Source organism: Nelumbo nucifera, chromosome 7, assembly GCF_055504915.1.
Source record: "Nelumbo nucifera cultivar China Antique chromosome 7, China Antique-T2T, whole genome shotgun sequence".
Taxonomy (NCBI): Eukaryota; Viridiplantae; Streptophyta; class Magnoliopsida; order Proteales; family Nelumbonaceae; genus Nelumbo; species Nelumbo nucifera.
Window position 1 is genome coordinate 25,843,006 of NC_142655.1, and position 23,094 is coordinate 25,866,099.

The 23,094-nt window shown below is 37.2% G+C and overlaps 1 protein-coding gene across 1 annotated transcript in view; it reads left to right on the top strand.

Moving 5' to 3' along the window:
- The first annotated feature begins 2,958 nt into the window (after positions 1-2,958).
- Positions 2,959-23,094, top strand: part of LOC104593444 (phosphoesterase) — a 28,113-nt gene continuing 7,977 nt past the window's right edge. Inside the window, exons 1-8 of the mRNA XM_010253279.3 lie at positions 2,959-3,464; positions 3,586-3,645; positions 3,808-3,870; positions 3,955-4,014; positions 4,137-4,199; positions 5,566-5,637; positions 5,785-5,841; positions 12,532-12,608. Of these exons, the coding sequence (XP_010251581.1) occupies positions 3,111-3,464; positions 3,586-3,645; positions 3,808-3,870; positions 3,955-4,014; positions 4,137-4,199; positions 5,566-5,637; positions 5,785-5,841; positions 12,532-12,608 (806 nt within the window). The 5' untranslated portion in view covers positions 2,959-3,110. The remainder of the gene's footprint in view (positions 3,465-3,585; positions 3,646-3,807; positions 3,871-3,954; positions 4,015-4,136; positions 4,200-5,565; positions 5,638-5,784; positions 5,842-12,531; positions 12,609-23,094) is intronic.

Sequence of the window (23,094 nt, forward strand, 5' to 3'; positions counted from 1 at the left end):
AATAAGAATCATGATAGATGTTGTAAGGTAGTAAGAAGATAATTCTTTTATATAACTTTACTTGGCTCTCTAATGGACAAGGGCCTTGCAATTATTAATTGGGTAAGAAAAAAAATAAAGCATTAATGATCAAAACATCAAGGAAACCAATACTACTTTAAAAAGCACAAATACTCATGGAGTATTTGTATAATTTTGTAAGGAAAATTATTGATTTAAAAATGAGGAAAAAAGAGAGGAATGTGTTATTGGTCTTAAATGACTTGAAAAGAGCTAATATTTAGACAAATTTAGCCCTTTATTTAACTTCTTGCTAAATTGGATGGGAGGGAAAAATGAAAATTTTGAATAAACTATTTTTTAAATTTTATAAGGATGAAATTTGCCCCTCTATATTAAAAGTTCTTAGTCTTAAATGAGTTGAAAGCAACTATTATTAAGACAAATATATCTATCTGTTTTTACTTTTTATTGACTTCCACAAGAGAGTCAAAAATCAAATTTTGTGACCAATTGTTACAACTATATTGAATCCATTTGTTTCATCATTCCAATTTGTCTCCTCTCCTCTTTTTTTATCTTCTCTATCTATTTAAATTTTTGACTATTTATTATAATTGAAATTAAATGTGTGCCTCATCTCCTTTGCTCTTCTTCATTTGTTGAAATTAATTACTTGTTAGAATTTTATGATAGGTATATGTGCACGTGGAAATTTTAAATTACAATAACAATTATTATTATTAAATTTTGTATTCCATTTATGTCATAAATAAAAAATGATTTTATTTTAACAAATTTTTTATTTAATATGATGAATATACGACATTAGAAATTTCTATAAATGTTTTTGAAAAAATTCTATACTTTTTCATTTTTTTTTGTGTTCTATATTTTTAAATATTTATTATTCACTTGTGACATGATGACTTTCTTTGAAAAGTTGGGTCGTTGACCCACTATCTAGATAAGAAAATAGCTTTACTTTCAGATCTGTTTCAAATTATATATTTCATCTATATTATATAAATATTTTTTACTTATCACACTTAATTTCTGTTTGATATGATTAATATATAATTTTTTATATATATTTTTTTGATTACTTATACGTTTTTTTAAGATTTATTATTTAACTATCATATCATTGATTAATCCATTTGACCCAAACCACTAACCCACCACCCATAAAGAAAAATAGTTTGATTTCTATGTTGATATTAAATTTTGTATTACATTTCCAATATTAATAAAATTATTTTTTATGTATAATACTTATTTTTGTTCAATATAATGAATGTATAATATTAGATATATACCTAATATTTTATTTTTTATAAATATATAACATTAGATATGTACCAAAAAATTTATCCATTTTTTTATTTTTGTGAATTTTTTATTTTTTATTTTTAAAAATTTTATTATTTGACTATGATATCACCATTTAATTTCCATGTTGATTTTAAATTTGGCATTCCATTTTCATCATTAATAAAAATACTTCTTACATTTCGTACTTATTTTTGTTTAGTATAATGAATATACAATATTAGAGATATGCCCAATTCCTTTTTTTGTACTATACATTTTATTAATTTTTATTTTTATTATTTAATTATGTCATTATTTATTAACCCATTTGACCCCAAATGCTTGAATTGCTTACCCACCATTGGGAGGGAAGAAAATTGTTTTGTTTTCAAATTTATTTTTATATTATTAAAATTAAAATTATGGATTTAATTAGTAGAATTTAATAATGAGAAAAATATATCTTAAATATAGGATTTAATGAGAGAATATACCTTAGATATGGGATTTAATGAGAGAATAGGAAAATAGTTTTATTTTCAATTGGTTTAAAATTTTACATTTCATTTCCATCATTAATAAAAATATTTCTTATTTATCATACTTATTATTGTTTAATATGTCAAATATATGATATTAAAAATATTCTTTTTTTTAATTCATTTTTTTTGCATTTTACGTACTTTTGGATTTTATTATTTCATTGTAGCAACACGGATTGACCCATTTGACCCAAAATGGTTTAATTTCTTACCACCACCTAGATGAAAACACTAATTTTTCTAGGTAGATTTTAAAAATATAATTTTTTATATTATTGAAATATTAATTCGTTATGCATATATTTAATTAATAGAATTTAATGATAAAAATAAACAAAATTCCCTTAAATATATGATTCAATGAAAGTGAATACAAGTTAATACCTTAAATTAATTTTTGATTTAATGAGAGAGAATTGAATGGATTGAATATCTTAATTAAAATTACCTATTTTCAACTCATTTAATATCAATAACCGGTTATCCTATTTGTCTTCATTTTTTACCAATAGAATTAAATATGAAGGGATAAAATTGATTCTTAGAAAATTTCATAAATATTCTTGAGGCTATTAATGCTTTTTAAAGTAGGGTAAATGTCAACTGGTTTAGACCTAGGATTATCATTAATTGTGACAAAATCATGGACCTAGACCCGTCCTAAGTAATAATTAGGACAATTGGGTTTGACACGATAGACTCAATTATATTGACACTTATATTTATTTATTATCGAAGTAATTAATAATTTAAAAACTTGAAATTTGATAATATAGCTTTAATAAAAATAATATTAAAATACTAAATTATTTATATGCTAATAAATTAAGTTTTTTAACTAATACTATTTTATATATTATCTATCAAATTTATCATTTCAAACATAAAATATAATAACAATTATAAAACCTGTATATTTTTAATAGAATAATGATCGAGAACAAGCAATAATTAGAATTGATCAAATTATTAAATATTAATCGAGATTCGAGACAAAATATGAACCAGAACCAGCACAATCGGTTCGTTCGGTCGGTCGGGGTGAACCGACCCATTGAGGCCTATATTTTTCATTTGGCGGCTTGGCCAAGCCTTTAAGGCCCTGACCCTGTGACCCGCGTTTCCTGCCAGCTTGCGCGGAAGCACAAACGATCGATCGACCAAAATGGCGGGAAGATATGTTCTGAACGGTCTGAGTCCATCGTCTTCGAGAAGTCACTAGATTTCTTCATCCAACACCTCATCGCATTTTGCATGTCAAGTTTCACGTATTTGCCCATTTTATCACAAAACCCTAACCGTTCTAATTCACTCTTCATTCGAACTCGGCGTAGAGTTCTGCCACTCATTTCGAGTCGTTTCTATTGTTCCTGCGTCAGAAGATCTATAATGGTTGCATTGAACATCGTCGCTGAGTACGCGAAGTCTAATCGATCTTCCTGTAAGAAATGCTCGAAAACCATTACTGTGAATACTCTGAGGTTAGGGTTGGTCAGTAGAGATTCTCGGGGCTTCGATATGACGAGATGGCATCACTTGAGTTGCTTCCCTACTGACTCTGAGCAGATCGTTTCTGCGGAGAAGATAAAGGGTTTTTCGATACTGAAGGTTCTACTGGATGCACGCTATTCGTTTTCTTCTTTTTTGTTTTTTTGAATCCCTATCTCACCGATTAAAAATTCCTTTATTTGATAGTTGTTTTTATTCTCGTTCTTTTCTGCGGTTTCAGAGCAGTGATCAGGAAGCATTGAAGAAATTGGAGGCCGGGCGGAGCCAGTCGCTTAAAGAGGTTTGAGCTGATTTCACTGCAATCCAGCCATTCCATCGAAATCAATGTTGTGAAAAAATAACCTTTACCACAATTCTTTGTTCGGGAGATATTATTGAACTTGCACGTGCGAAGACATATGTTAGATGGTATTGAGCTATTACCGGTGCTATTCTTTTTCAGGTTTCTGATGGAGATGAAGATGGAGCCGAAGGAAGCGAGGGAAAGAGTTCAAAGGAGTTGAAAGTAAGTAAACATGCCTAAAGGGTGTCATGGCTTTGGTTAATTTTCTACTATTTGTTGTCTTCACTAATTTTCTTTTGGTTTCAGGTTAAAAAAGCAGAAGCGGAGACAGATGAACTTAAGGAAAGGAGTTCAAAGAAATCAAAGGTGGATGGGTACTCTTATGAAGTTTATGAACTTTTGCATGAATGTATTTCTCTTAGTGTGGCATGAGCATTGTTTTAGTTATTTCTTTGCCCTGTTGCTTACATATTTTTTATTTATTCTAGGTTTGTAAACCAGATGGAGCTGAGATGGATGGCCTTGATCAAGGGAATTCAAATGAATCGAAGGTAGTTTGATGCTATTTTGCAAAGCCTTGTCGCAACCAGTGATTTAAAAGGCGCGCCTAGGCGCACAGGCGAGGTGCATTTTAGGGTAGGTGCCTCGCCCAGGTCCTAGGTGTGCCTTGTGCCTCAGCCCAGGTGTGCGCCTTTTGAAAATTTGACACCTTTTCTTTTTTCTGAGTCTAGCGATTGGGCTGGGGGCTCCGCCCCCGGACCTTGTGCCATGTCCCTCGAGGCAAGCCCAAATAGATCCATGTTAGGGTCTTAAATTCTTAGTTTTCACACAAAAAATAATGGTTTTATAGTTTTAATTGCTTTTTAAGAAGATATTTTATTAGGATGAATGAATGGACAACATTACCAAATAGGGGGTTCTTGAACTAAGAATTTAAGACTCTAACATGGACTTGTTTGGGCTTGCCTCGAGGGGTGTGGCACAAAGGTGGCTAGTAGAATTAGGAATGTAATATGTCACATTAGCTACTTGAAATAATGTAATTGAGAAAAAAAGAGATTGTGTGTTTTATATGCTTGAAAATGTTTTATATGTTTGATTTCATTTTTAAATTCTCACTTGAATATGCTTTACATATTATGTTTATGTATTTTAATTTTAGATAATAGGTTTTTTAAAACATTTATTTTAAAATTTAAGTTTATATTTTTATTAATATTATGTTTTATAATTTTTTGATTTTTTTTGAATTTTTTAGTTTTTTTTTTTTTTAAATTTTTGCGCCTTGCTTAAAAAGGCACGCGCCTCTCGCCTTGTGCCTCAGGCACAAATTGACCCCTGCACCTTGTGCTTTTAAAACACTGTTTGCAACTATATAGGATCAGCTAAGAAGCTGACTAACACCATTAATATATTGTCAAGCCCTTCATTGGATCTTTTTTCTGGCCATGTTGATGTTTCTAATTTTGAATTTGAAGTGAATTTTCTGTTACTCTCATAGTTATACAGAACAACCAACCAGTGGTTTTAATAAAATCTTACTTTGCTAATAAGAAAAGGACTTTTCTGGAAACCGAAAGAGGTATTTAACCTGACCAGGAATGTCATTGCAAAGAGCAATTCTGAACTGATTACTTGTCTATAATAATGGAATAGGTTACACAGACCAATTATGAAGTTAGAATCAAGCTTCAATTTTCAATGATTTTATCTGTTGTACTAAAGTATCTTCTTACTGTTGTTGATACTTGATAATGGCAAAAGTTGATATTATTTTGGATATGGATGATATCCTTTCCATTAATTTTTCTGGACACTCTGGACTTGTTTGTTTCCTACCTAGTTTATCTCTATATGATATTTTCATGCTTTTCCACAATTGAGCTGATCAGTTTCCTTTGTAATAATTGTTCCCAGTTGTGTACATCTGGAAATGAAGCTAATTTGGGCATAGTTTTTTCTCTTTCTGGTGTAAAGGATAAGTACAAGGTTTGCACTTATCAATCATGGATCTGCTTGGTTTACCGTTTTGGTAAATTTGATGAGCTTATCAATCATGGATCTGCTTGTCTTGTAAATGCTCCTTTTCATTACGTGTTATTTAAGCTGTTGCTTTAATCTTGTTTCTTGAATCAGGATGCCACATTATTGCCAAAATGGAAGGCTTTTCAAACAATTATATTTCTTGAACGGGTGAGATGTTGGTCGGTTGGTCCTAATTTATTGAATATTTCCTTTAGATATCTATGGCTTGAACATTAGTTAGGTGTTAGGTGAGTTGTTTGTGATGCAAAATTTTCTTTTCTGCCACAGTTTGATGTTTGTCAATACTTGATTATCTGAACTTTTAATAGCGCAAAGGTTTTGCTTTATTTCAACTTTTTTTTTTGACAAATAACTTCAATATTTTATTAATTAACCAATAAAATATACATAGAGTACAAGCATCCCATGGAGAGGTGCGGGGTGCAACTTCTCACAAATTTAAATTAGATTACGATTGAGCCACCTACAATTTTCCCCTATTAACCCCTTGGTTTTCTAATGTATTGGCCAATCCATTTCCCGATCTTTGAACCCATTGTTTCCTTAATGTCATGCTATTAACCATTTAAATCTCTTGATTACATCCCTATAGGCCCATATAACAGACTCTGGGTTCTTCAACCATCCCACCACTTCCTTGGAACCCCTTCAAGAATTAAACTCTCCAAGTTCAACTCTTTTGCTATCTGCACCTCTTGAAGAACAGCCAGGAATTCAGCCCTGATAAAGTCCTCAGCATCAGCAGGGGTTAAGAACAAAACAACAAGAAAACCAGCTGTATCTGAAATTGCTTTATTTCAATTTTTCATAATTCACTAAATCAAGTCGAGTTCAGCTTGCAATCTACATTTTCCTCTTATCTTGAAGACTTGAACCTTTGGTTGAAATATGTAATTATTTCTTCATCTTGGCACTACTGGTGTAATATAATTTAGTGGTGTCTTTCTCTCTATGTATGGTATGCATAAAATTTTGAATTTCAATAGTTTTGAAATTTCTTTTTGACTTGAAGCAATTCTGGAGGTCTTGATATTTCAAAACTTGAACCAATTTCAAGTGACTATGCTCTTGTTCAAAACTTTTAATAGTCTACTGCTCTGTGTATGTATGTGTGTTTGTGATAGGATGCACTCTCTAATTTGAGAACACTTTGGAAATTTGGAACTTTGATTTTTTGGTTTTGGAAAGATTGAACCTGGTGTCTGTTTGCACCTAGTTTTTGTTCCAAATCCAACAATTGGGATTGTTCCATGTAACAAATCCAGTCAAGATAGATCAAAAAGAAAAAAAGAAAAAACAAATGCAGTCAAGCCAACGAAACTAACCCAGAGCTCATTGATGTGGGATGACCTGCAGTCCAGAACATTTCTGCAACCTCATTCTTGTTTTTGCAGGTCCATCCATCACTTTTGCATTCTAGGTCATCCCTTTTGGAATAATTCTGCCATGTAAGGGTAATGAGCCTCCTAGTTCAGCCTGTGTTTGAGCTTACTCCTTCAAGCTCAGGCAGGAAAAAAGATGCTTAGTGTATACTATGCTTTTCTGTTTTCATTTTGTTAATTTTCTCTGTTAGGTTGCTTTGATAGTGATAGAATCAGAAATGAGCACATTGGAGAGGACTTGGGAGTAGCTCCAATAGTGACAACTGACAAGATGAGGGAAAGTTGACAGAGTCATGTATATAGATGACCAATGACTGCACCAATAAGGAGTGTATTTGTGCAAGTAGAAGGCTCTAAAAGAGCAAGGGGAAGATAAAAGAAATTGCAGTCTGAAGTGGTAAAAATTATTTAAAGGCTTATTATTTTACAGAAAACATGGCTCTTGATAGAGTGAAATGGTGGGACAGGATTTGTGTGGCCAACCTCAAATATTCAGGATCAAGGCCGTGTTTAGTTGAGTTTAGGTTGCTTCAGTAGCAAATTAGAATTCAGGTTTCTTTTGTAAAGAGAGCCTTCTGTTCTCTATAAACAGTTATATTTTCCTTCACTTTTGAAGTTAAATGATTGAACAAAGAAAGCTTTTGGTCCACAGCTTTTGGAATTTGTTTTTGAGGTGGACTGGTGGAAATTGGAAACACCATTAACCCTTGGATCTAGGACTATTTCCCTCCTCTCTCTCATGTGCCTTCTCCTTCCCTCTTAAAGTCCCTTCCTTGGGAACTGCACCACACAACTTATAGAATGACATAGCAGAAGGGACACCAACCCTCACTTGATCTATTGTTGAGTTGTTGGGTCGTGTGAAGTCTTTTAGTGTTTTTTTATTTTATGCTAATGGGCCTGAATTTTGATGGACCTAAGTCTTTTATATTTATATATATATATATTTATTTGTTCATGCAGCTGCCCTACTAAGGGCTTTCTTGTAAGTATACATTTAATTATGATTAGATCTAATAAAACTCAATTAGGGAGCTGGGAGACAGCTATGATTATCTTTGCCCAAAATCCAATTCTATTCTCTTCTCTTTTCCCTACTTGGTATCAAACCAGTGTTCTTCCTCTTTTTCTTTCTTTCTTGAACCCATAAACTTTAGGCATTAGGGTCAACGGAGTGTATGGATGGATGAGTTGCTGATCATTGTTGGAAGTTGTTGCCTAGTTGGTAGAAGGTTTTGCAGATCTTAAGTTGCTGTTTTGAAGCCTAGAAATACTCCTGAAGATTTCTACCCAAAATCTGAACTGACAGGAGGAGTCTGAACTTGATTGAGTTAAGGGTTAAAGAGGTGGATTGAGGCTGGCGCTTGGGGCTCTATAGGAGCTATTTGATCTGTTATAGGGTGCAACAGCCTTTGGAAAATGATCTAGGAAAGCTGCCAGGAGCAATTGTGGTTTCTCTCTTTGTCCTAGGAGCCAAGGTGGGTGAAAACCCTACCTTCAGGTGTTCATTTGACTATAGGTCAGTTGTTCTAGGTTTGTTATACCTTCCTTTTGTTTTCAATGGCCTCCAGATTGATTTGTTAGATCAATGGAGCAATTCGGAGTTCATTTGAAGCAATACTCATAATCTAGGGTTGGTCTAGCAAGCTTTGCGGACAGTTTTTACAATGTTGTGATTGCAGTAAGGTTGGATCAGACTAACCACTTGGAGTGGTCTCAGTCTATACAGAATTATGTTTGCAATAGAGGGAAACTTGGTTATCTTATAGGCTGTAGTAAGAAACTAGAATAGAAGGATCCTACATATGAGAAGAGAATTTGGGAGTGTTCCCAAGTTTATAGGGGTGGAGGCTGGTTTAGCACCAAGTTTACTAGTCTCTACAAGTAGATCAAGGACATATTTGTGTTCAGAAATGAAGATACCATCCTTAAATCTAACAACTTCAATTTGCAAGAAATATCCGAGATCTCCCAAATCCTTGATTTCAAACTCAGTGTTAAGGAACCGTTTGACTTTAACCACTTCCTGGGTGTCATTGCCAATAACCACAATGTCATCAACATAAACAATAAAAAAAGTCACCAAGGAATTACTCCCCTTAACAAATAAAGTATGAACATACCGAGTCTGTGCGTATCCAAAAGAGACAAGGGCAGCCCAGAATCTCTCAAACCAAGCTCTAGGAGACTGTTTAAGGCTGTAAAGGGATTTCTTCAATTTATACAACTTCCCTTGCATTTCCTTCCCATACAACCCTGGAGGTAAAGATATATCGATCTCTTCATGTAGGTCTCCATTTAAGAAGGCATTTTTAACATCAAATTGGTGAAGTGGCCAATCGAAATTATTGTGGACACCCCTATTGTCTGATAGGGAGTGTTTTAGAGACTGCTTGAGAAGTTATTATTATCTTTGCATGACTCGACCAGATATTTCATATGCAATGAGTGTCATTGGTTAGTTTATGCATTCACCTAGAGATACACATTTAGCAGTTGTAGAGAGGGTTTTGTGTTAGTTAAAAGGCACTCTAGGGGAAGGTATTCTGTTTGCCAAGCACAAACATATGAAGTTGGAAGCATACACTGATGCTAACTAGGTTGGATGTATTGATGATAGGAGATTCACATCAGGATACTACGCTTTGGTAGTAGGGAACATTATCTCATAGAGGAGTAAGAAGCAGTTTGTAGTAGTCAGATCTTTAGATGAGGCAGGGTGTAGAGCAATGGCACATGGAGTTTAAGAATTATTGTGGCTTAGATCACTTTTGGAAGAGTTGGATATTGACTATCACAAGCCAATGATGCTATATTGTGATAACCAGATAGCTATCAACATTGCACATAATCCTGTTTAGCATGATGGAACCAAGCACACAGAGGTTGGTAGACATTTTATACAGGAGAGAGTTGCTTTAGGTGAAGTTTGCTTGCCGTTCATTGCTTCAGAAGAGTAGTTGGCTGATGCCTTGACCAAAGGTGTTCCAAAAGGAAAATTGATACACTATATAAGCAAGCTGGGCATGATTGATATCTATGCTCAACTTGAGGGGAGTGTAGAGAGACTGGGCTGAATGGGCCTTAGTTCTTGACTACTTGTTTTCTGTTTAGTAGTGCTCTATTTATATTTTATGTGTTAATGGGCCTGTTAACTTCTTTTAATTTCTTTTAAGTTATTGCTGAGTTGGCCGCCCACTTAAGGGCAGACATGTAATTATCTTGATTAGTTGAGATTAATAAAAGATTAGTGAGGGGAGAGTGGGAACCATCGAACTCTCTTCTTCTTCCTCTCCTTCTCAATCTTCTTCTCTTCTGCTGTAGTGCTGTATCTCTCTTCTTTTCTTCCTTTTTTATTGCTGTAATCAGAATTTAATACCAGACTTAAGAGGACTGATTCACATCTACTAACATTGTGGCAAAAAGAGAAGACATGGCAGGATGTGATTAGTAAACTGTAAAGAGGTCTGACAGGACAGGAAACAACAGAATAAAATGCCTGAAACTTAATTGCACAAAATTTGAAAAAATAGGGTGGACTTTAGGTAGGGGGTTGGCCAGTTTTGAAAGAAAAATCTGCCCAAGTTGCAATCCCTAGTCATGGCTCTTCATTCTGGTACTCATCAGCACCTTGTTTCATCTGCAATGATCTCAGCTACAATATGATTGTTGTTGTTGGCACTTCCAGTGTAAAAAGTGGTAAACCTTTTCTGCTCTCCCTACCATCCAACTTCTGCGGTCCTTGTTGGTGCCCTGATCCAGCCTCTCTGCCATCAATCTTGATTTGTGCCCGGTGTTAGCTTAGCTTGTCGTTGGACTTCTTTTGAAAGTTTTTTTGTACTTAGCACAATCTGCTGAAAGTTGTAAGTTGTCTTCTGCTTAAATCAATAAACATTTACATTCTGGCCAAACCTCTTGTTGATCACATTTTCTATAACTCTACTTGTATTTTGAAGACTGCTTTGACCGAACACAATATTAGAACCCCTCTTGACCCATGATACCCAGACTCCTGTACATGCCTATCATAGTGATATCACAACTGATACTTATGGGATGATACCTGGTACTGCATAGATACTTCTAGGTGTACACTATAGCATTACCACTTTTAAAATATGTAAGGTGGCATGTTTTAACAAATTATTCTATCAAAATATATGTACATGTTAGAAATGTAATTAAATTTTGCAAGACATAATTCTCGAGAAATGCCATTTAGCTTAAAAAACCAGATATAAATGCATGATGTGAGCATATTATATGGGATATTCATACATATATCCATGTCCAGAATTTTAGGAAATGGAGACTGGAGATTCACATCTCTATAACCTATACCTGTGTCTATGTCATATCTGTATTTGTATCTGGGCATCATAGCTCTTGACGAAGACAAAGAAATTCCATCATAGCAGGAATAACCCCATAAGTCAATTGCTTTATCTGTAACTTTGATGGCCAGACAAATAGTTGACTTTTAACCTGATCAAATAACAGGAAATTATTCAATTTTCTGATCCAATAGTTTGCAAGGTGCCTGAGCTACAAGGACATGGTTTGGTGGCACCTATCTTGGCAAGTCCATGAACTAATAATGTTGGGGTTGAAATTCAACATTGTTTTGTGACAATGACCTCCCTGAATTTTTAGATTCCATCACTTAACCCCCACCATTAGCATTCGGTGAGTTAACTTCAAAACAGATTCTCATGTGACAAGACCCTAGTGTTATGCATCTTCATTCTTCTTAATACAAGACATCTTTAGTAAAAAAGAAACAAGAAAAAAAAAGAGATCCTCTTCCCTCTTCTTCCTCCTCATCCTCCTCTTAAGGAGGCTTACGCTTCCTTGTGCTCAGGAGGCTTACGCGTCTTATGTTCTGAACTACGTCTCATGCCTCCAGGCAGTGAAACACCTTGTGTCATGCCTCTGGGTTTTAAAACATTGGAATCTAAAAGTTCAAGGGAGGGGGGTTGTTGCAAAAATAAAGTTTTAGGGCTAAGTGTTGCTATCCCTTAAGTACAGGGTGGTAGTCTGTAATTTACCCTTACTAATTACTAAAATTGTGCTGTTTCCTAATTCAAGTTGGTTTACATTCTCAATAACAAACTCAGTACAAAGGCCTTCAAGATGTTATTATTGGCATGGGTCCCATCTTTCTAGATAAAGTAGATTGTCTAATTACAAATTAGACGATTAAGACCGAATTTAGTCTCCTAAAATCAAATAAAATAAACTCATCCTTAATGCTTCAGGGCTGGGTCTCAAACAAAATATGTATTTATAAAGAAATAGTCCCCTCCTCCCCTGGCACACATGGTGAATGCCCCATGTTTATATGTTTACATGCATTTACAAATTGAAATATGCACTTTTAAACTTTTTTCATACTTCTTGACACAGTGATTGAAATGGTCTTCATTTACATGTTCTCCTTTACACTTTAGCACAGGATGATGGACTTCACGATTCAAGAAAAATTGCTGCATTCGATTTTGATGGGTGCCTGGTGAAAACATCTGTTAAAAGGTACTTTGACTGCATCCAAGTATCCAACATTTTGTTGCATTATTTGGGAAAACAGAAAAACGATAAAAAAGTTTTTTTTTTCCTACTTTGTTATCAACTTTGGAGTCTGCTTTGAATTGAGAGGAGATGACAATTCTTTTTAGATATTTACTTGATCTGTTAATGCTAGAATTTTGAATTAGACTTGGTTGGAATTGGTTCACATTGGTATGTTGAAATAGTTACTTGATATTGCGGTGAATTCCCAAAATTTTGCTATAACTTAAAAGCTCCTATAGGAACATTATATAAACTATTTTTTTTTTGTGATCAAAACATTATATAAACTATTTTTTATTGGTAACACTATGTAAATATTCTGGACTGATTGGCCATGGAAATTCAATTAGGGTGGAATTATTAGCAATCAATTAAGGAATGGAAATAGCCAAATTGCTAAACCGTAAAAGTTTAATTATGGAAGGGGATCAAGAACAAACATCAGGTTGTTAACAGCTAAGATGTAGCAAGGTGCCAACCAGCTGGTTGGGATTGAATCCTGCTTGCACCTGGGTTGGGGGATGGGCTACCCCCTGTTGTGTAGCCCTTAAAAAGATATAAAAAAAAAGATACAGCTAAGATGTAACTACCAAATCTTGATCTTGATTATTCATAAAAAAAATCTTGATCTTGATGGAATAACATGTACAGTATAAAAGATCAAAGAAATAAGAAGAGTGGGAGACATTTTTACCATTCGAACAATCTCTCTCTCTCTCTCTCTCTCTCTCTCTCCCTCCTCCTCCTCTCTGTCTCTTTCTCTCTCTCTGATTAATTTGGGAGGTAGCACCCCCTTGAAGCAGTGCCTAACACAATTAAAAGGGGATAGGTGGAGATGTCCAGCCAATACAATGGTTATAAAATACTTTGTACCCAGTATTCTTTTAATGAATTAAATAAGAATCTTAGTTTACATTCAGGGAAAAAACTCTGTAAACTATGAAATTAAGCGTGGACTGTCAGAATAAAGTTCCAAGTGTTTATGCACTTCTTATAGATCAATTGTTGAGCTACATAATCAGATAGATTTAGTTGCCAAATCACTTCAAATATATAACAAACTTTTAAACGTTCGCTAGTGTGAACCTGAGAAGGTCTATCCTAGCATTGCACTCAGCCCATATTTCATGTAATGTTGCTACTCTCCTTTCGAAACCAAATGGAATGGTGAAACAGGATTCATGTAGCTGCCCCCCCTATAGTTGGGGCAAGGCTTAGATGATGATGATGCTACTCTCCTTCCATTGCAAATTAATTGTCTTTATTGATACATCACAAATGTTTTAGATGAAAATTTTGCAAGTCGATTTTTTATCTTGTTTCGAGTCATGAACTTTGGTGCTATAGTGCCTAAAAAACTTTAAAAACAAATATAGTTTAAAAATAATTATCTTAGGCACAAATATGGTTTGTAGGATAAAAGTATTATTCTGTATGAATTGAGCACAAAATAGTTATAAATAATTGTAGAAAAATAAATGTAGTAATGGAACTATGGGATGATTTATCAAAATAAGAACCTTCTATTGAAACATTTTTACTATACATGGTAATTCTTTTTTTTTTTGGAAAAGGTAAAGTAATATTTATTGAAACAAGAGATATGCAAGGAAAGCTGAGATCAGTCCCAGAAAGGCCGACTGACAAAATCAGCAGTTACACATTTCACCAAGAACTAGAAAGAAAAATAACAGACACATTACAATTTCTGAATTCCTCGGACACTGACACCCAAGAAATTAATTTGCCCACTGCTTTCTGGATTAGCTCTTCCGGACTTAAAGCCTTGTTACAAAAAATCCTTCTATTCCTCTCAGACCAGATGGACCATAAAACAGCACTAGGAATAGTCTTCCATACACTCTTCTTTTTCTTGGTCAACCCCTTAAGCTTCCAGGAACCCAAAAGCTCCTTAACCGAACTTGGCATAACCCAACTTAAGTTCATAGAGCTGAAGAAATGATTCCATAGCTGTGACGAATACGGGCAGTGAATGCACAAATGATCAGTGGTTTCAGCAGTGCTCCCACACAAGCTGCATGAAAGGTCCAAAAGTTGAATGCCCCTTCTCACAAGGTTAGCTCTAGCCAAACATTTATTTAGAGCCATAGTCCAAACTAGAAAGTTAGATTTAGTTGGGCTAATGGAATTCCACACCTGATGGCAAGGGAAATCAGAAACACCCCTTCTACAGAGATTAGAAGCCAGAGACTTGACAGAGAAAACACCATCTGAATTCCACTTCCACTGCCACTTATCCTCTGAGCTGAAATCCATCTCTTGATTTTGAAGAAAGGCCAACAGGTTCATTATCTCTTCCACCTCCCAATCGAAAAGGTTCCTTCTAAAGGAAGGAGACCAAAGAACTAAATCACCAGATACACTGCAACACTCAGCAATAGAAGCCTCTTGGTTAGAAGCACACTGGAAGAGGAGAGGAAAGGAATCAGCAAGGGGGCCATCCGAACACCAAGAATCCTTCCAAAACTTGGTCCTATTACCATTGCCAACTTTAATTGAGATCCCAACAGCAAGAGCTAAGAAATTCTTCATTATCCCTTTCCACAACGAGTTTCCCCAATTGGGAGGAGGGTCCCTAGTTCTCCAATTGCCCCATTCCACACCATATTTACTAGCAATGAGAAGTCTCCACCAGGCATCATTTTCTGCCGCAAATCTCCAAATCCACTTGCAGAGAAGAGCAGAGTTAAAAGATTTCAACTTCCTTATGCCTAACCCCCCTTCATCCTTGGGGAGGCAAACTTGATTCCAACTTACCAAGTGAACTTTTTTCTCCTCTTCTCAACCTCTCCAAAGAAAATTCCTTTGAAGTTTTTCAAGCTTACTTGCAACTTTGTTTGGAATAGGGAAAAGGGAAAGGAAATAGGTGGGTAAATTGGAAAGTGTGTTCTTAATCAAAGTCACCCTACCCCCAAAAGAAAGGTATTTTGCCTTCCAAGAAGCCAATTTTCTCTCCATTCTCTCAATTACTGGGTCCCAAATTGAAGATAATCCACAACTCGCTCCCAGAGGATGACCCAAATATTTGACTGGGAGGGACTCAATCTAACAAGCCAAAATTTTTGCACAATCTGCTAAATTGGAAACCTGGCCCACTGGAATTATTTGACTTTTATTCCAATTGACTTTAAGGCCAGAGACCACCTCAAACCAAGATAAGATCCCAAGAATTAAATTCACCTGGGAGGCAGAGGCATCCAAAAAGCATAAAGTATCATCTGCAAATTGGAGAATGTTCACCTTCTCCCCCCTGGAGAAATTGCAAAGCCTTCCCACTCATCAGAATCAGTAGCCTTTTTACAGAACAAAGTGAGGATCTCCATTATACATATAAAAAGTAGAGGAGGCAGAGGATCACCCTATCTAAGACCCATGGAACTATCAAAGAAGCCCGCGGAATGACCATTAATCAAAATTGAAAATTTTGGAGAGGTGATACAAACTTTTACCCAGTTCCTCCATTTCTGCCCAAAATTCGTCTGCTGTAACACAAGATCAACACATTTCCAGTTGACATGATCATAAGCCTTTTCAATATCAAGTTTGCAAATCAGCCCTGGGTAACCTTCTTTTTTTCTTGAATGTATAAGCTCATTTGCAATAAGGATCGAGTCCAACATCTGTCTACCCGGAACAAAGGCACTTTGGTTGTTAGAAATGACACTACCTAGAACCCCTTTCATTCTCTTAGCAAGAACTTTGGCTAAGATTTTGTAGAAACTATGCAGAAGACTAATTGGCTTGAAATCTTTAATGTTCTCTGCACCTTCAATCTTTGGAATAAGGGTTATAAAGGTAGTGTTCAAGCTCCTCTACAAGGAACCTCTCTCATAGAAGCCTTGGAAGACATTCAGAATATCTTGTCTCACAAAATCCCAACATTTAATGTAGAAAAGATTTGTGAGACCATCAGGCCCCGGGGATTTTTCATCAGCCAACATCTTAATTGCTGCTTTTATTCCTCCTCCGTGAAAGGTCTTTCAATAAAAGAAGACTGCACATCACTCAACTGTTTAAATGGAAGGGACCTAGGAAAAGGTCTGAAGGACCAGGATTCTCTATATAAATTTTTATAAAAGCTGGTTGCCATTGTCTTCATGTCTGCCTCAGAGACACCCACCCTGCTCTCTCCTTCCAACCTGGTAATTACAAAGGATCTAGCTCTTGCATTTGCCATTTTGTGGAAGAAGTGTGTGCTTCTGTCCCCCTCTTTAAGCCAAACCACTTTAGTTCTGTCTCCATTTAATTTCATCTATCACTGCCAATTTATCATACTTCAACTTCACCTGAGATCTTTTTAATCTAAGCTCCTTTGATATAGGACCCAACTCTTCTGCTGAATCAATTTCCTTTATGGTACTCAAGAGAGCTTTCTTTTCAGTATCTAAACTCATGCTTTTCTCCAATTTTCAAATCTTTAATCTTGCTTTGATGGCACCCAATTTTTTTGCCAGAATGAAAGAGCTGGTTCCCATTACTTGCAGATCATCCCACACAGTCTTCAGCAAAGGAACAAGAGTGGCATCTTCAAACCAAGCATTCTCCATTTTGAAAGGGGCTTTTGCTCTACCTCTAGCACCACCGACAAGATGAATTGGAATGTGTTCTGAAACTGGCCTGGGAAGGGCAATCTGCTTGAAATCTGGAAAGTGCTCATCCCAATTAGAGGTATTTGGGTTTCGAAAGTCTGATGAAGGGGTGGTTGGGCGGGATTTGTGTTTAAAGGATTTAAAAAATTTAATCAAAGAATTTTTGTTAGAGTTGAATGTGGCTCCCTTAGTGGGTTTTGCGCCGAAGAAGGATATTAATAGCTGTCAGAAAACGACTTTTGAGTCCTGCTCGGGTTTGATGAAATTAACTGGGGGTCAGGAGAACTTATTAGACCATCAAAACGCCAGCTGTATCCACTTAAGCAGTGGTAAGGGCCAGGTGAGGGGGCATTCGAGTGGGCCTGGGCCGAAAGCCTTTAGTAAGCCCATACTTAAGTTTTGAAGGAATGAAGTCCATAACACTGGTCTTGGGGGGTACTGCTCAATCTAATATCGAGCAAAGTAAGAGTCCCAATGTGTTGCTTCTGGGTAACTTGCAGTCTGATAACTCGTCTTCAGATTGGGTTACTTCTAAGTTGTTGGGCTTGGGTAAATTCTTGGGTGTGTCGATGGAGGGTTTGGAAGAGGAAACAACCAAGTTCTTGGAGGGGATTGAACATAGGGTTATGTTGGAAAGAGGGAAGCTTGCAGCTAAGAGAGGGGGAACAAATTCAAAGAGGAGTAGGTAATTGATGAGGTTGATTTGGGGGCTGAATGACAAGGTGGGGTCTAGTGAGGGGACGGCGAGGGGAGGGAAAAGACTTTGAGTTCTGGTTGGAGAATGGCTGATGTTCTTCTTATGAATCAGATGGATTTGAAATTATTATCTTGGAATGTTAGAGGTTTGTGTTCAGGTAGAAGGCATGTTGTGGTGTGTGCTTCTTTGAAGAAATCGGAGTCGAAGATAATTATGCTGCAAGAAACTAAATTGGATTACATGGATGCTGCCATTATCAGAAGTATATGGGGTGAAGGGGATGTTAGGTGGAAAGCTAAATTGGCTGTGGGTAGTGTTGGGGGCCTGGTGACTCTTTGGGATCCCACTATTTGCAGTCTTGTTTATGCTCATGTTGGTAATTTCTCAGTTTCATTGGTGCTGAAGTTTTTTGATAATAAATTATGTCAGGTTACAAATGTTTATGGTCCTACAAATAGAAGCCACTGGGGTGATTTTTGGGAGGAATTGGCAGGAGTGAGAGCCAATTTGTCTATTCCTTGGGTGATGGGAGGTGACTTTAATGTTTGCCTCTCTGCCGATGAAAAGAGTACAAGAGGTAGGAGATCTAGGGAGATGATCCAGTTTGCAGATTTTATTAACAGTTTTGAGCTGGTGGATCTTCCCCTTCAGGGCAGTCGGTTCACCTGGACAAATAATCAACATTCCCCTACTCTGGTGAGATTGGATAGGTTCTTGGTTTCTCACAGTTGGGAGGATTTATTCCCTGATTTCAGGCAGGTTGCCGTCCCTAGACCAGTGTCTGATCATTGTCCAATCCAGTTGGTTTGTAGTTGTCGAGGCAAAGTTAAAGCCCCATTCAAGCTAGAGAACTCTTGGTTGGAAGAGGCAAAGCTTATTCAGATTTTGAAGGATGTGTGGAATGGGCTGCAAGCGGAAGGTTCAGCTTCTTATATCTTGGCAAGGAAATTAGGTGCAGTTAAAGAGAAATTAATGCTTTGGAAAAAGGAGCTCTCCTTGAAGTCAGAAATAGAGAAGTGTGCCCTTTTGAGTACCATTAAGGACATTGATTTTGCTGAAAAGGTGGGCCCCATTTCCGAGGAAAGCAGACTCAAAAGAGCTCAAGCAAAGCTAAGGTATGACAAATTGGCCGTGGAGGATGAGACTAAGTGGAGACAGAGGGCCAAGGTGAGGTGGCTGAAAGAGGGAGATAAAAATACACACTTTTTTCATAAGATGGCCAATGCAAGGTTGAGAGCTTCTTCTATTTCCAAGCTGGAATGGGATGGTAAGGTTGGGGTTTCCGATGCTGATATTAAAGGGGTGGCTACAAGTTGTTATAAAAAGCTCTATACAGAATTTTGGACTTGTAGGCCTTTTCCCAGGAATCTCCCTTTTAAGCAGTTAAGTGAAGATCAAAAGCTGTATATTGAGAGGCCATTCTCAGAGGAGGAGGTCAAATCTGTTATTTCCTTGATGGTGGCTGATAAGTCTCCTGGCCTGGATGGTCTCACCATTTTGTTCTATACCAAATGCTGGGATACTATTAAGCAAGACATTATGAAGGTTTTTCAGGCTTTTCACGAAAATGCTTCCCTTCAAAGGAGTTTGAATGCTACTTTCATTACTCTTGTTCCAAAAGTTGAGGGGGCTGTGAATGTTAAAGACTTTAGGCCCATCAGTCTTTTCCATAGTTTCTACAAGATTTTGGCTAAAGTCCTTGCTGAGAGAATGAAAGGGGTGCTAGGAAGTGTCATTTCTAACAATCAATGTGCTTTTGTGCCTGGTAAGCAGATGCTTGATTCGGTTCTCATTGCTAATGAATTAATTCACTCAAGAAGAAGAGAGGGTGTTCCAGGTTTAATCTGCAAATTAGATATAGAGAAAGCTTATGATCATGTTAATTGGAGGTGTTTGGATTCTGTTCTACATCATATGAACTTTGGGCAGAAATGGAGGAATTGGATTAAGGTTTGTACAACATCTCCTAAATTCTCAGTTCTGATTAATGGCCAGTCAGCTGGCTTCTTTGAAAGTTCTAGGGGGCTGAGGCAGGGAGATCCTCTGTCCCCTTTGCTGTTTATCTGTGTAATGGAAATCCTTACCCTTCTCTGTAAAAGGGTTGCTGAAGATGGCAGTTGGGAAGGCTTTGCAATTTGTCAGGGGGGAGAAAAGGTTAATCTTCTTCAGTTTGCTGATGACGCATTGTGTTTTATGGATGCTTCCCCATCCCAGTTGGATCTCATGCTTGGTGTTTTAATTTGGTTTGAAGTGGTGTCTGGGCTTAAGGTGAACTTGAACAAAAGTTCTATCATTCCGGTGGGGCAGGTTTATAATTTAGAGGAGTGTGCTGATGCCTTGGCCTGTAAGACTGATTTTCTTCCTGTGAAGTACTTGGATCTCCCTTTGGGGGCAAATTGGCTCCCTCCCTCGATTTGGGATCCAGTCATTGAGAGAATGGAGAGGAAATTATCTTCTTGGAAGGCGAAGTACCTCTCTTTTGGAGGGAGGGTAACCTTGATCAAAAGTACTCTCTCTAATTTGCCAACTTATTTCTTATCCCTAATTCCTATCCCTGTTGGTGTGGCTAAGAGATTGGAACAGCTTCAGAGGAATTTTCGAACTTATTTCTTATCCCTAATTCCTATCCCTGTTGGTGTGGCTAAGAGATTGGAACAGCTTGAGAGGAATTTCCTTTGGAAAGGCTGGGAGGAGGACAGCAAGGTTCATCTAGTTAACTGGGACCAAGTCTGTCTCCCTAAGGAATCAGGTGGTCTTGGAATAAGGAAGGTAAAGAGTTTCAACACTGCCCTTTTGTGCAAGTGGATCTGGAGATTCTCGACTGAGAGAAATGCTTGGTGGAGATCTCTTATTGCTGTTAAGTATGGGAGTGGATAGACTGGAGAACTAGAGACCCCCCCCCCCAAGTTGGGGTAATTCTCTGTGGAAAGGAATTATGAGATTTTTTCCTATTTTCGGAGAAGGGATTTCTGTGAAAGTTGGTAAAGGTGATAGAACAAAATTTTGGAGTGATGAATGGTGTTCAGAAGGCCCTCTTGCTGTTTCATTCCCTCACATATTCAGTTGTGCAGTGAATCATGAGGCTACTGTGGTTGACTACTTCTCTCTGGAGGAGAGCTCAGTTGCTTGGTCCCCTCTTTTAAGGAGGAACTTGTTTGATTGGGAGTTGGAAGAATTCTTGGAGCTGCTGAAGACCCTCTTTAGCCAGAAGATTGATGGATTGGGGGAGGATGAGTTGTGCTGGAAGTGGAAGTCGGATGGGATCTCTACTGTGAAGTCCATGGCTGATAAATTATGTAGTGAGGGGCATGCTGATTTCCCAGCTGCTCTGATTTGGAATCCGATGAGCCCTTCTAAAGCTAACTTTCTAGTGTGGACGATGGCTCTGGACAAGTGTCTTTCAAGATCAAATCTGCTGAGAAGAGGCATTCCAATTATGGATCCAAATTGTGTTTTTTGTGGGAAGGATGCAGAAACTACAGATAACTTATGTCTTCATTGTCCGTTCTCTCTTTAGATCTGGATGCATTTTTTCCAAGCTTTGGGTGCTAAGTGGGTCATGCCAAGATCAGTTAAGGACCTCCTCTGTTGTTGGAAGCTGAAGGGTCTGAATAAGAAGGGAAGACTTATGTGGAATACAATCCCAGCTGCTGTGTTGTGGTCCATTTGGACTGAGAGAAATGGTAGAATTTTCTGTAATAGGTCAAAGGATTTGGATGATGTAATTCAGAAAGCTATGGGTAAGCTGATTTCTTGGATTTCCATTTCTGGGGAGTTTAGGAATATTAGCTTGCCTGTTTTATTTCAATCTTGTTCCTGGTGGAAGTTGTAATCTTGGCTGCTTTTGAGACTGCCTTTTTGGGTCTGAATTGCAGTTTGTTTGTGTTGAATAAATTTACTTTACCTTTTCCAAAAAAATTAGAGGTAACCAAAAACCTGTCTAGTCTCATAAGAGTAGGGATATCTTGATTGTTGGTCCAAGTAAACCGACTACCATGAAGGGGTAAGTCTATTAATTCAAATCTGTTGATGAAGTCAGCAAACTGAATCATATCCTTGGATCTTCTCCCTCTAGAATTTTTCTCTTCAGCAGACAAAGTGACATTAAAATCACCACCAATAACCCAAGGGTAAGACGTACTTTCCCTCACCACAGCCAGCTCCTCCCAAAACTCCTCCCGCAGACTTTGATCATTAGGACCATACACATTTGTGACTCGACAAACATTCCCATCTGCAAATTTCAGAGCTAGGGAAATCGAGAAATTTCCAATATGAGAGGAAATCAAACTACAAACCGACGGATCCCACATACTTAGCAGTCCCCCTGCACTCCCAACTGCTAGCTTTGCTCTCCATCTAACTTCTCCCTCCCCCCAGATGCTTCTAACTACTGCAGCCTCTACACTATCCAGCTTGGTTTCTTGTAGCAAAACAACTTTCGACCCTGACTTCTTCAGAGACTCGCACACTACAGGCCTTCTTCTACCCGACCCCAAACCCCTTACATTCCAAGATAGCAATTTTAACTCCATTACAAACACCTAAATCCAAAGCAAAGTTATTCCTCAAGACTTTCTCCCCCCCTCACACTTCCCTCACTACTGCTAGCCTTGCTGTTTAAACCCCATGTTAACCGCATCATTTCTCTGCTTCTCTTGGATTTATTTCCTCCCTTCTTTGCTGCAACTTTCCCCCTTGCTATAAGAACTCTTTGTTCAACTCCCTCCAAGTATTTGATGTCTCCTCCTCCAACCCCTCTAACGAAATCCCCAGAAAATTACCCAATCCCAGTAGTTTTGATGAAACCCAGGAGGAAGCACTAGAGGTCACTGGTTGTTTACCTCCCTGACTCGACTGAAACAACATCAATCTACTGTTCTCCTGCGTCTGATTTGCTATTTCAACACCCTCAGTGATAGCACTTTTCCTTCTTACTTTCGCCTGGGATCTAACATGGTCTTGATCATCTCCCCTGTCTTCGGCTTGTGAATCTGAAACCACCATCGCAATTGGATCCACCTCAGTCAGGGCATCTTCTACTCTCGACAAGGCAAACTGTTGAGTATCTAGCTGGGTTTCGGCCCCAAGTGAAGCAACCGGTGGAGGTAGAGGCTTCGAAGTAAGAGAGTGAAGGTCC